Raw genomic sequence first — 14,669 nt, forward strand, 5'->3', positions numbered from 1 at the left:
GAAACAGTGAAGCAGTACTCAGATAGAATTATGGCAGTGGTTAACAGCATAAGGCTCCTAGGTGAGCACTTTGATGAGGCAAGAATTGTGGAGAAAGTCCTCTCCACTTTGCCTGAGAGATATGAGGCCAAGATATCCTCCCTAGAGGACTCAAGAGACCTTGCTAGCATCTCTTTGACTGAGTTAATCAACACCTTCTATGCTCAGGAACAAAGGAGAGCTAGCAGAGCTGAAGATCACCAAGAAGATGCATTTCAAGCCAAGGCCAGAGAAGCCTCGAGCACCAATGCTCAAAGAGGCAAAAAGCCTTGGAAAAACAGGCCTAAGCCTGATGCTGCAAGAAGCAATGACCAGCCCTGCAGATATTGCAAGAAGCCTGGCCATCCAGAAGACAGATGCTGGTTTAGGCGAGATGCAGTATGCCAACACTGCAAGAAGAAGGGCCATGTTGAAAGGGTCTGCAAAAACAAAAGTAAGCCAAGGCAGAATCAATTTCAGCAGTCAAAGGTTGAAGCTCGAGTAGCTGAGGACAGTAGTGACCAAGAAGAACAGGTCTTTGTTGTTTCCTGTGTAGCTGCTGAGAAGAAATGCTCTAAAGGCTAGTTGCTGGACAGTGGTTGCACTAACCACATGTCACCAGATGCCTCCTTGTTTAAAACCTTGGACAGAAGTTATAAAACCAAGGTCAAGGTTGGAAATGGTCAGTTTATAAGGGCTGAAGGAAGAGGAGAAGTGCTGATATGTACTCCCACAGGCAACAAGATCATTCCAAATGTGCTGTTGGTGCCACAGATTGACAGAAACCTTCTCAGCATAGCTCAACTGCTCGAGAAAGGTTATTCTGTTATGTTCAAGGACAAACAATGCCACATTACTGATCCAAGTGGATCAAGTCTTATGACAGTCACAATGACTGATAAATGCTTTGAGGTTCACTGGGCAAATGACTCAAACTCAGCATACACAACTTCAGTTGATGACTTCAAGCTTTGGCATCAAAGGCTTGGACATGCCAACTTCAGATCAATGGCTCGATTGGCCAAAGAGGGCATGGCAGAGAACTTCACCAGCTCAGTGGAGTATGATGATGTGTGTGAAGTTTGCCAAATGGGGAAACAGGCAAGACTGCCATTTCCTACAAATTCAGCTTGGAGAGCTACTGAAAGACTGCAGCTGGTGCACTCTGATGTATGTGGCCCGATGAGGACTGAATCACTCAGTAAAAATAGGTATTTCATCCTCTTCATTGATGATCTTACAAGGTTTTGCTGGATTTTCTTTTTAAAACACAAGTCCGAGGTAGCTCAAGTGTTTGTGAAGTTTAAAAATGCTGTAGAAACAGAAACAGGTTGCAAGCTGAAATCGATAAGGACAGACAATGGCACTGAGTACACTTCAGCTCAGTTTCAAGCCATTTGCAATGATGCTGGTATCAAACATCAGCTTACAAATGTCTACACACCTCAGCAGAATGGGGTAGCTGAAAGAAAGAACAGAAGTCTAATGGATATGGCCAGATGTCTCCTGTTTGAAAAGAAACTGCCCAAGACCATGTGGGCTGAGGCAGTAAACACTGCTGTTTACCTTCAGAACAGGCTTCCTACCAAAGCTCTTGCATCCGAGACACCTTTCGAGGCTTGGTTCAGTTTCAAGCCTTCCTTGGCTCATCTGAAGGTGTTTGGTTGCCTGTGTTATGCACAAATACCAGCAGCAAAGAGAGACAAACTCTCTAAAAGGGCTCAACCAGGTGTTCTAGTAGGCTACAGCTCAGTCAAGAAGGGCTACAGGATTTTGGATCCCTTGACAAACAAAGTCCAGGTGAGCAGAGATGTCATCTTTGATGAAAAAACCTGCTGGAATTGGGAGAAAAATGAGCCAGAAGCAGTTTCAGAAGACCTAGTGCCTAATCAAGCTGAACTTGAGCAGCTAGGATCTGAAATGGATGTTGATGATGTGCCTGTGAGAGGCACAAGGCCCCTAGAAGATATTTATGAAAGGGCACAGGTTGCAATGGCAGAACCTAGCAGTTTTGAAGAGGCTGAGGCAGATGAAGGCTGGAAACTAGCTATGGTCAATGAAATCAACATGATTGAGAAGAACCATACATGGGAGCTAGTTGATAAACCTACTGGAAAAAAGACCATTGGAGTAAAATGGGTCTATCGAGTAAAACAAAATGCAGATGGCAGTCTGAACAAGCTAAAAGCCAGGCTTGTTGTCAAAGGATTTAACCAAAGGTATGGTCTAGACTACCTGGAGACATTTGCACCAGTAGCCAGGCTAGACACAGTTAGAATGATAGTTGCCTTGGCTGCTCAACATCAGTGGACCGTTCATCAGCTTGATGTTAAGTCTGCATTTCTCAATGGTTTCCTGGAAGAAGAGATCTACATCGAGCAGCCTCAAGGATTTGTGATCACTGGCAAAGAAAACATGGTGTACAGACTGAAAAAGGCTTTATATGGCCTAAAACAGGCCCCTCGAGCCTGGTATGCTCGAATTGACTCATACTTGGTCAGTTTGGGATTTGAAAGGAGTGCTAGTGAACCAACACTGTATGTGAAGAAGAACCAAGCTGAAACTCAGCTTATTCTGTCACTCTATATTGATGATCTATTGGTAACTGGAGGAGATAGAAGAATGCTGGAAGATTTCAAAAGAAAAATGATGGAAATGTTTGAAATGTCTGATTTAGGCAGAATGAACTACTTCCTTGGAATGGAAGTGAAGCAAACAGAAAAGGGAATCTTTCTTTGTCAGAGTTCCTTTACTATGAAGATCTTGGACAAGTTCTCTATGAAGAACTGCAAGCCAACAAGCACACCAATGGCTGTTGGAGTGAAGCTTTCGAGGCAAGGGAGTGGTGAACCAATTTGCGAGACCATGTATAAGAGTCTCATTGGTAGTCTGTTGTATTTGACTGCAACAAGGCCCGATATCATGTTTGCTGTTAGTGTGCTATCGAGATACATGAATTGCTGCAATGATCAGCACTTTCGTGCAGCTAAAAGAGTGCTAAGATACATCAAATGCACCATTGATCATGGTGTATTGTTCAAAAAGGCTGAAAACATGAAGTTGGTAGGCTATGTTGATAGTGACTGGGCTGGATCCAGTGATGACATGAAGAGCACATTCGGATATGCATTTAGTCTTGGCTCAGGCATGTTTTGCTGGAGTTCTAAGAAGCAAAGTCTTGTGGCACAATCAACAGCAGAAGCTGAATATGTTGCTGCTGCATCTGCTGTGAATCAAGCCATATGGCTTAGAAAAATCTTGGCTGATTTAAACCAAAACCAAAATGAGGCAACAGAGATTTATTGTGACAACAAATCTGCTGTTGCAATTGCAAAAAATCCCATTTTTCATGGCAGAACCAAGCACTTCAATATTAAGTTGCACGTTATAAGGGAGATGGAACAAGCTCATGAAATCGAGCTGATTCATTGCAATTCAGAAGTGCAAATTGCTGATATCTTCACAAAGGCACTCAATGTGTCTAAATTTGTTAAATTCAAAAGGGAATTAGGTGTTATTAGCATGGAAACTAAAGAGGAGTGTTAAGTTTAGTTCCCATGCAAAAGGTGGCCATGCACGACATGCAAAGGTGGTCATACTCCAGGAATAGCAGCAAGGAGTGGTGCCATGGTGTGCAGCAACTGAAGTTTGAAGCTGCCAATCCACTTGCTGTTTTTTGGTTCCATTTTGATTGTTTTGTAATCTAGTTCATGTTGAACTAAGTAGGAAAATATTTTGATAGTGATTGACTGAAAAGTTAGCAATGCAAGTTGTACAAGTTAATCTTGTAAGTTTCAATGCAAATTAGTGGAGTTAGGTAGTTGATTAGGTGATTACTTGTTTGTTTTACTTGTTGACTGATATATGTAATGGCTTAATGCCTTGTTGATTTGGTTAATGAAAGATATCAGCTCATTTTTCATTCAATCTTCTTCTCTCTTTTCTGTTTTTCACTTGCTAGTTTCATCTTTCTGTTTTCTGCTTCCGAGTTTGCTTCTTCACCAAGGCTCGAGGCTTACTACTCAAGCAAGACAGAAAACAGCTTGTTGCTGCCTCTTGCACCAACAATTGGTATCATGAGCCTATGTCTTACGGGACCATTGATTTTGCTTTCCCTGCTTGTTGGAAAGAAAGAAGCTGTCAAAGCACAAGCAAGTCATTAAGGACTGCTTGTAGAGAAGATAATATCGGCTCAAACTTATAAGATCCCCAAACTAGCTTGAATAAGCTGAAGGAGGAGTTTAAAGGAAAGGTGTGAGCTTTCCAAATGTGCAAGCTTAGCAAGATGTCAAAGCTGCAAGCTTAGCAAAGTGCGAGCCTGATGAAGACACCTGTTGAAGACAATATGCAAAGATGTGAGTCTGTCAAAGGTGTGAGCTCAGCAACATGTGGAAGCTCAATGCGTGTTGTATAGTTGCAAGCCTCTTGAAGACAGTAAGCAAAGTGTGAGCCTGTCGAATTGCAAGCCAAAATGGCAGAATGAAGGCAAGCAACTATACTCACGAACTGTTTGTGCAAGAAGAAAATGAATTGGTCAGCTTGAATCAAAGCATCTAAGAGCTGCCAAGTTCAAAAAACTTGATGAATGACTGGTATTTGCAGCATGGAGTCCAAGGAGGAGTATTGGAAATTGGCCAACCATGCTGCTGTTACATTTTGTGGTTGAAGTGCATGCAGCTTGATGACATGCTGCAGCACATATGCTTGCTGTAACAGCAAGGTTTCTCTTTAGTTTCATTCTAATTAATCTAGTTTAAAATGGACAAGTTGATGACAACTTGATGCATTAGGTGTTGAATGACTAGTTTAGGTGGCTTGTTTATGTGTACAAGCAATGTTTTAATAGTCCCAATGCTGATTAGTGGGGTTAGTTGACTATTTGGTGATGTATTTGACTATTAATGTATGTTTTTTCTAGTTGAATGAATGAGCTGAATGAGCTATCAGCCATTAGCTCCCTTGCTGCACATTTGTGAGCAAGTAAAAATGCTTCTTGCACCTTGCTTCATGTTCTGTGCTCTTGTTCTCTCTTTTGTTGCTGCCTCTTGCACCAACACTTTAAATACCAGGGCAAATGATCATAACTTAGTTTTAGAGCAGGCAAGATGTCATTTTCCTCCTGTTTCAACTTCCATAGTTCACAATCTCTCACAAGTTCCCAATCATGTTGTATCCTTGTTGAACAGAGTAGGCTGCCTAAAGTCTTCACGGCCAAAGCAACCCCTTTGCATTTTTGAACAATTCCTTCCCCGATTCTTACAAGATTGTCATGTTTCTCTTCGCCTTCTTTAAAGGCAAGTTTAAGAAACAAAGATAGACAATTCTCATAAGAAAGATGCTCTAAATCATATTGAGGTGTTGTGCCTATGACTGTAGCCACTTTGCGGCTACGAGTTGTGACTATGATTCTACTCCCTTGGGCTCCCCCACACAACAAATCTTTCAGCTCACTCCATTTCTTCTTGTCCTCGTTCCAGACATCATCTAGTACCATTAAAAATCTTTTACCATTCAAACAATCTTGTAAAACTTTATGTAATCCCTCCTTATTCATGTCCTTGCAGTTCATACCAGTGGCGGATTTAATGATTTTTATCATCAGTTGTTTGATGTCAAAATCCTCTGTAACACACACCCAAATTCTCAATTCAAAATGCGACTTCACACTCTCCTCATTAAACACCAATTGGGCAAGGGTAGTTTTCCCAATACCTCCTATCCCAACTATGGGAAGGACAGGGATATCTTCCCCATCAGTTGGATCCATTAAGAAGTTTACTAGGAGTTGTTTAGCTTCATCTCGACCGATAACACTAGATGTCTTAACAAAGGAGTAGGTTTCCCTCTCACGATGTATGACATTAGTCTCATGTTTTTCAGTGAGATGAAACCTGGCCTTTTCAGCTGCAATCTCATTCAACCTCTCGTTTGCCTTTTTGATCTTATAGCCCATCCTAAAGCGAAATGCCAAAGGGTTAGAGCCAGAAAAAAAATGGCGTACCTTCCTTCTAGTGCTTCCCTGTTCCAGGACTTGCCTCCTCCACTCTTGGATCTCGAACTCGTCTATCAAATCTTCCACGTCGTAGCAAGCATCTTTGAACCTTTGTAGCCAAAGACTGAGCTCCTGGCTACGAGCCTGTTGTTGTTCAGCATCCAGGACCACAGCTCTGATAGCAGCTAGGGTCAGCTTAAGCTTTTCAAACTCCTCCCGAACACCCCATGCCACGCAAATTCTTTCATAGGCAACACTCCCTAGTTTCTCCAATACTTTTGCGGCGATCTTGAATGCAAAGGATTCAGCCATGGTAATTGTTTGTTGTATGAATTTTAGTGATAATTTTCAGATTCCAAGGTATTAGATGCCGAGGGCAGTTCTTGAAGCTTTACACAGGAAAATAATATCAATTATGGGTGGTTGAATTTGGAAGTCAACAAATCCAAAATGTCAAGATTGGCATGGGCCAAAAGCTTCCATGCCAACAAATATTTTTTCTCTTATAAAACAAATAAAGTAGTTTCTTTTTAAGGTTTAAATGTTAGAATACCAACAAAATGATAATTTATCAAAACCCGACACTTAATTGATTTATACATATACTGATTATGGGCTACTTTATACGAAACTACATACTACCTTTAACCATGAAGCATAGGATTAGCACTCAAATATAAGAATAAAATTAAAGAAGACTGATAACTAGTCCCACTAAACAATAAAAGAAAAACAAACACAACAAGTAAACAGGATTACTTTAGTGTTTCTAATATTGAAATGAAAAAGAAAAAGGTGTTGAAGAGTGAGAGGTGGATTATCAAAATAATGAATGAGTTCAAAATCCCCACTCTTTCATTTTAAATTCACAATCTTCTCACAAAAGTCATGGACATTCAATTATATGTACAAGTTCAGAGATTCCAACTGTTTTAACTTATTCCTTATTATTATTATTATTTTTGGATAAATTACCCACAATTATCTTCCCACACGGTTTTCAATATAACAATCAAAGATTAATACTCAATTGATAATAATTCTTCTTAAAAAATTAACATTAGTTATATTGAATAAAAAATAATATTTAATAAACTCCATAATTGTTAAACTGAATTTGAATAAAAAAGCATAATAATTACAATAAATATGAAAAATATATCATAGAGATATATCTTCAATAATTTATATTGAATGGATAGTAAAAGTATCAGGAAGTCTTTGTATTAAGGGATAGATTGTACTTCCGTCTTTTTACTGAAAAAATAAGTAAATTAGTTTTTATATATTTCAAAACATGCAACTTAGCCCCTCCATTAAATTTTTCTGTTAGATAATGACGGAATATACTAAAAATTATTTTTTATGTGTTAATTATAGAAAAGGTCACCCAACTATACCTTTTGTTCTATTTTAGTTACCTAATTATTAATTTTTTTATTTAGTCACTAAACTTTTTAAAATTAAATATTTTAGTCACTCCAAGCTGATGTGGGCTTTTCTTATTGGTCTAGTAATAAAATTAGTTATAATGTTTACACATTCTATTAATTTGATCCTAAATATAAAATGTTTAACAAATTTAGTGCTCAATGTTTATAAAATTTATTATTTTAGTTCTAATTCTAAAAAATTTAATAAATTTAGCCCTCAATATTTATAAAATTTATCAATTTAGTCCTAACTTTAAAAATTGAGAAAATTTTCTTTTTTTAAAAATATCGTTTTTTTACCTTTTATAGGTAACAGCAAACACAATGTTAAAGAAAATTATATAATTATATGCCTTAAAGCATTTGATTAATTTCTCTTCAATTCATTTTTATCTCTACCCACTTAGATGAAACTCGCAACATCTCTCGAAAACCTCCAACAAGCTTTTAATAGCAAGAACTTCCGCTTCGTTCGACTCCATCACGCCAAGGAGACCCAAGACATCACCCAACATATCCCTCAAACTCCCTCCGCATCCAGCCAGGTTAGTTTCTATTAATGTTATAATTTAATCCTTTTTGCTATATTTATTCATATTTTAATTTTAAATTTTAAATTTTATACATTAATAATAAAGATTGTTTCAATTACATTTCATAAAATTTATTAAAATAATATATCCTATGATTTTTGTTGATATAAACTTCAGTCAATTGCAACTCCAATGCAAAAGCCTAGAAAAGTTAGAAATACATGCACCTTTGGAGTTTAATCTAACCCCACCACCTTTTTTTAGTGTGTTTCGTGGAATGATCTTAATGGGGAAATTCCGGATGAAGATTTCCGCGTGGGTCAGTGTCCTCTCATGGCCGATAAACCCTAACGACTGGGCTCCAAAAGATAGAAGGAAGACCTTGACTTCCAAAGCAATAAACCTGTTTAAACTAGATCAAGACTAAGAGACCGGGGAAACTTGAATAGTTTGATGTGTCTGAAAATGGTTTCTTTGAACATTAGTGGTCCTATCTCTTATGCTGTGGATAATTCGACCAATTTAAAATAGTTGAACCTATTATCTTTGTCTATATTTTCGAGTTTGAGTTATTTGAATGAAAGTATTTTTTTTTAAGTCTTCACTTGTTCAGATAATATTATTGATCTAAGTTATAACTTCATCGACAAAGAAATGCCATATCAATATGGTAACACGATCTACATCAAAGTTATGGATATTAGCCAAAACAACCTAAGGGGCATTATTTCTAAATCCTTGATGCCTACGGAAAAGGTCAATCTATCCTATGATTTGATCTATCTTATGATTTCCTAGAGGGCCCTATTCCTTTTTACATTAGTTATTTTGAACATTGATGGAAGAATTGCATTTTAAGACATCATTGATGTGACAGAAGACTTTAACATCTAATATTGAATATATATTTTAATTTATTATCTCCCTTACTTGTATATACATTAATAATGTTGTTAATTAAGTTGGTGTCACAAGTTAACTCAACGCTAACTTAAAATTGATGACAAAATTATGATGAATAATTATTGTGCGTTTAGTATTATTTATCTGATATATTTATATGTTTAAAATTTCGTCTTACACATATTTTATGTGTTATTATAATTGATTAGTTTCAAACCATACGTTTTATTGTTTATTGTTTATAATTTTTAAACACACATCTATATTCAAAATTTGTAGTTTCATATGCATACGCGTATAGTAAAATTTCTAAAAAATTAACAAATGTTGTTAAATCAATTGATATGCATAAATTATGACATGTTTGATATTTTATGGATATGAGAATCTTAATTATTATTGAAACAGAATATAATATCTTCATCACCATCCAAATACACCCTCAACATATTCTCAACACATTCTATTTGACCCTTCTTCTCTTTTGGGTATTAAAAAACTTACCCAATTGCCATTTATAAACAGGATACCTATTGAGTTTTTAGTGTACTTGACAAGTTATGTATCTATTTAGATATATATAATAACAATTCATATTTTATGTTGATTTTTTTTTAATTATTTTCCATGTTAAATAATTGTGGGTGTAGTTGAAGAAGTAGATAAATAGATGTATCATTCCATCAAAGATTTGATCATTTTAATTTAATAGATTAGCATCAAGCTTGAAAGATTGCAATATAAATTATTTTTAAAATTTGTTGGGTAAATTAGTAGTCTTTGTGTGCTTTTTTTTGTTCCTTATCAGCCTAACCATTATCAAACAGTTGACATCAATAATGTTCATCATTGATAACATGATCCCAAGAAAAATAAAGTGTTGGGCCATTGTATTACATTTTTGTATGATATGCTTTGGGCCACATAGGAACTTCTCTTTTTTTTTTTTATATAAAATTAGAGTAATCTATATTATTAATAAAAATTTTTATTGAATCAATTTATCGATTAATTAAATACTGACTCGATTAGGAAATGATTAATATATCTTTTTATTAAATGTCTATTATTACTATTTTAATGGTTTTTTTTTGTTTTTAATACTTTTATATAATTTTAAAATAAAAGAATTAAAATTAACATGTCAAGGAAATTATCATCACACCAATAATAATTCCTAAGTAAACTTTAGAAAGAATAGGTTTTGATATAAATTGTTTTCTCCTGCCAAATTTGTGTATCTATACTACTAATAAAATATCATATTAAGGTGGTGTCACGAGTATTAGGCACCAACTCAGTTAGGGGGAAATAACAAAAATATCCTCTCAAATTTAAAATAAGTTACATTATTTAAGGGTACTTTAGTCCTTTTATTTTTCTAAAAATAGAAAAAAAATGCATATTATGGGATTTGAACTCATACCAAATTACATTGAAATTTTTTAAAATTTATCACTTAACCAAAAATTTATTTTAATTTATTTATACATTTTAATTTTATTATGCACACTTTCTTACCTCTGTAAATTGTATACCTATACATATTAGTAATACAATCCCTAACTTATTTGGTGTCACAAGTGAGTCGGGCACCAACTTGATTAAGGAAATTATGAAAATATCATTTCTTATTTAAAATAAGTATCACACATGTGGACGTACCATTTTTCTATTGAAACTGGTAAATACTGGTATTTGTCTATTTTGATGTATCGTTTGGGATTTATCAATGTTTTTGAAAAACATTTAATGCTTAAAATATTTAAATATATCAAATGAATTAAATTATTTAAATATAAAAATATTAATTGATTATATAAAACACTCATCAATAAACTTCACAAATAAAATTTTATTATTTAACAAATATAAAGTAAACAAGAAAAAATTTATTTTACACATTAAACAACAAAATTATTCACAATATTATTTTAAAAAATATACAATAAAATCATCTCATGATAAATACATAAAATAAAAGTTTAATAAAAATATGCACATAAAGTTATGTTGGTGAAATTTTTAGAAATTGTCTTTTTTTTTCTTCCTTTAGTATATATTTTTTTACTTTTTTATTATCAATTTTCTACTATAATTTTGAAAGTTGTTCATTTACTAAAGTTATTAAGAATTTTAAAGTTGGCAAAAATAATAATTTTATCTATTTTTTAACATTATTTCTGCATCAATTGGTGTGCAATGTTCTAATTGGTGCAACTGGATTTGGTCGGAATGAGCTAGTGCTACTGATATAGATCAAAATTTACACTAGTGCGAAGAAAGAAGAAGTGATCGTTTCAATTTATTACTAGAATAGTGTGCACCGACCGTGCAACGGAATTGATGCGGAACCGACTATATTGATTTAAACCCATACATTGAAAAAAAAACCTTTAAATTTACCACTTAACCATGACTTTATTTTGTTTTGATTTATAAAGCTCTTTACTGAGTTGATATCACCCATCAACCGGATCCCAACTCAATTAAAGAAATTATTTTAATGTCTCTTCGCATTTAAAATAATTTATATTATTTGAGGGATATTGTGGTCTTTTTATTTGAAAAAATAATAATAATATATGCATAAAATAAAATTTGAACCCATGTCAATTGAATTAGCAAAACCTTAAATTTACTACTCAACAATTTGTGATCTACATGCATAATTTTCAGAGAGATACACATGTAATAGAGTTTCTAATATTTATAATGTTTTTTTTTTTTTGCAAAAGGTAAAAGACAAAAATACCATAAATTAAGAATTTAGCGTTATTCCTCAAACATATAACCACTTTTTAATAGAAAAAAATATATATTTTATTTATTTAATTATAATAAAGAAAATAAGAAGCAAACAAGTGATGATTACATTTACAAACCAAAGAAATCAAATTATTACATTATTGTCTTTCATACAAATCAAATTATAAACATACATACATTGAAACCAATAATTCACACTTTTATATATATATGGGAAAGCACCAAAGATAATTTCAACCTACTTAAAATTGACCTGCCACTTTAATCAATAAATAAGTTGTGTTAAAAAATCTCTGCATAACATTAAATTGAGGCATTATACTTTTTCTCTTATAAAATGAAGAAATGTAAATTGGAAATATATATCTATTAACATTTTGGATAATATCTTATAATATATTATAATATACTATTAGTGAAATAAAAAAATTTCACAAGTAGATTTGCATTGATGTCATTCATTTTTAAGATATAATTAAATAATAATTAAATAAGAGAAAATATTTAGTATATTACTATCAGAGATTAACAAGTGTTTTATAGATATATAGTAAAATATTAATTAAAAAAAGAGACACGTGACTCTTTTTTAAGACTCTTTGTGGAATAAAAAAATATATTGTTAATATACTAAATACTAATTCATTAAATAATTAAAAAAGACATTTAACATCCTATTAGACTAGCTTTTGAAATATTTTTATTCCACTAGTTGTTTTTGTTTTATTTGCTTCAAAGTAGATAAAATTCAATTATGTTAGTGAGAAATAGGGTAGTATTTAGTGCCTAATTTGATTTAGAAATATTAAAATTTAAAAGCTAATAAGATATGTACCAAATAGAATAGTGTTTGGTGACTTACCTTATCTATTTGTCATTTGTTGTTGTCTTGAAGTCACCACAATAAAAGTCAGGGACATGAGCAATCTTAGGCCAGTCTTCACCGGTTTCTTCAATGCATCTTTTGCTTAATTTTGGACATCCTCTAATCATGAATCTTTTGAGTGCAGTGAGGTGTTGCATCCCTTCGGGCAGAACCGACAGCTTTGGGCAACATTTAATTTCAAGACTTTGAAGTGATGTGAGATGTTGGAACCATATTGGTAACGTCCAGAGATTATTCAAGTTGCTGATGAACAATTGCTGCAAAGTTTGGATGGATCCTAGAAGAATCCATTGGGGTAGTGACTCCAGCTTTGGCACTCCTCTGACTACCAATTTTCTAAGGCTACCACCTTCTTTCCTCTCAAGTTCCAACTCCTCCATAGTGAGATCAAGCTTTTCACAATTCCAAATTACCAAAAGTTCTAATGCAGTTAGGTATTTTAAACCTTGTGGCAATGAAACCAAGTTTTTGCATCCCCTGATGATCAATTCTCGGAGGGCTGTTAGGTTTTGAATGTCTTCAAACAATTTTTCTAAATTTTCACACTCAGAAAAGATCAACGTTCGAAGAGAAGTTAGGCACGATATTCCATTCTCTTGCAAACGCGTCTGCTTTGTTGTTACCCTTAATTCTCTAAGGCTAATCAGGTACCTTATGTCTTTTGGTAACTCTTCACTTCCCCTACATCCACCAAGGTTAAGTGTTTGCAAACTCTTCAAATTGCAAATGGAATTTGGAAGTCCTTTTATATTTCCATTGTAGGATAGGTTCAAAAATCTCAACTGCTTTAAATAACGTATGTTGTTTGGCAATTGCTCTAAACTGCAGTTACCCAAATCTAACACCCTCAAATGTTTAGACCTTGAGATGACTGCTGCAATAAGAGATTCGCTATCAGCCTTGCCGCCTTCATCTAATAAGAAAAGCGATTGCAGACAACCCAAGCTATTTGGTAACTGGGAAGCATCTTGCTTTGATAGCCATACATGAATTCACCTCATTTTGCGCCACTGATAATGCAAGATCATGTACTAAATCATGCATTTTCAAGGTGGGAAATAAATAGTCATCTTCAAATTGATGGAAGAAAGATCTTGATAGTAACTCTTGTATATACCGATTCCCAATATCTTCTGGATCTTCATTTTCGTATGGTGATTGCAAAAAGCCATTTGCCATCCACAATCTGATCAAATAGGAATAATAGAATTCAAAATCTTTTGGAAAAACTGAACAAAAGGCAAAACATTGCTTTAAATACCAGGGCAAATGTTCATAACTTAGTTTTAGAGCAGGCAACATGTCATTTTCCTCCTGTTTCAACTTCCATAGTTCACTCTCTCTCACAAGTTCCCAATCATGTTGTACCCTAGTTGAACAGAGTAGGCTGCCTAAAGTCTTCACGGCCAAAGCAACCCCTTTGCATTTTTGAACAATTTCTTCCCCGATTCTTACAAGATTGTCATGTTGTTTCTCTTCACCTTCTTTAAAGGCAAGTTTAAGAAACAATGATAGACAATTCTCATAAGAAAGATGCTCTAAATCACATGGAAGGATTGTCCCTGTGATTGTAGCCACATTGCGGATACGAGTTGGGACAATTATTCTACTCCCTTGGGCTCCCCCACACAACAAATCTTTCAGCTCACTCCATTTCTTCTTGTCCTCGTTCCAGACATGACACATCATCTAATACCATAAAAAATGTTTTACCATTCAAACAATCTTGTAAAACTTTATGTAATTCCTCCTTATTCATGTCCTTGCATTTCATACCAGTGGGAGATTTAATGATTTTTATCATCAGTTGATTGATGTCAAAATCCTCTGTAACACACACCCAAATTCTCAATTCAAAATGCAACTTCACACTCTCCTCATTAAACACCAATTGGGCCAGGGTAGTTTTCCCAATACCTCCGATCCTAACGATGGGAAGGACAGGGATATCTTCCCCATCAGTTGGGTCCGTTAAGTAGTTTACTAGGTGCTGTTTAGCTTCCCCATCAGGGATATCTTCCCCATTTTGTTTAGGTGGAGGAATAGAAGTAATACGGGCTATTGTTTTTGGTAGGAAATTTGGGATTAAAAGGTAATAAAAGCGGAGATGAGGCCATTGTTGAAGGTATATATAG

General features: G+C 34.4%; 2 protein-coding genes across 2 annotated transcripts; both read right to left on the reverse strand.

Moving 5' to 3' along the window:
• Nucleotides 1-5,023: 5,023 nt before the first annotated feature.
• On the reverse strand, nucleotides 5,024-6,322 carry LOC107887488 (putative disease resistance protein RGA1). Its single transcript, XM_016811748.1, has one exon. The coding sequence runs from the start codon at nucleotides 6,320-6,322 to the stop codon at nucleotides 5,024-5,026; it is 1,299 nt and encodes a 432-aa protein (XP_016667237.1).
• A 6,193-nt stretch (nucleotides 6,323-12,515) lies between these two features.
• On the reverse strand, nucleotides 12,516-14,220 carry LOC107887487 (putative disease resistance protein RGA1). The gene is made up of 2 exons (XM_016811747.2): nucleotides 13,521-14,220; nucleotides 12,516-13,447 (listed from the first exon to the last, which is right to left on the reverse strand). The coding sequence occupies exons 1-2, from the start codon at nucleotides 14,218-14,220 to the stop codon at nucleotides 12,516-12,518; spliced, it is 1,632 nt and encodes a 543-aa protein (XP_016667236.2).
• Nucleotides 14,221-14,669: the final 449 nt, after the last annotated feature.

The sequence above is a fragment of the Gossypium hirsutum genome, chromosome A03 (genome assembly GCF_007990345.1).
Source record: "Gossypium hirsutum isolate 1008001.06 chromosome A03, Gossypium_hirsutum_v2.1, whole genome shotgun sequence".
NCBI lineage: Eukaryota > Viridiplantae > Streptophyta > Magnoliopsida > Malvales > Malvaceae > Gossypium > Gossypium hirsutum.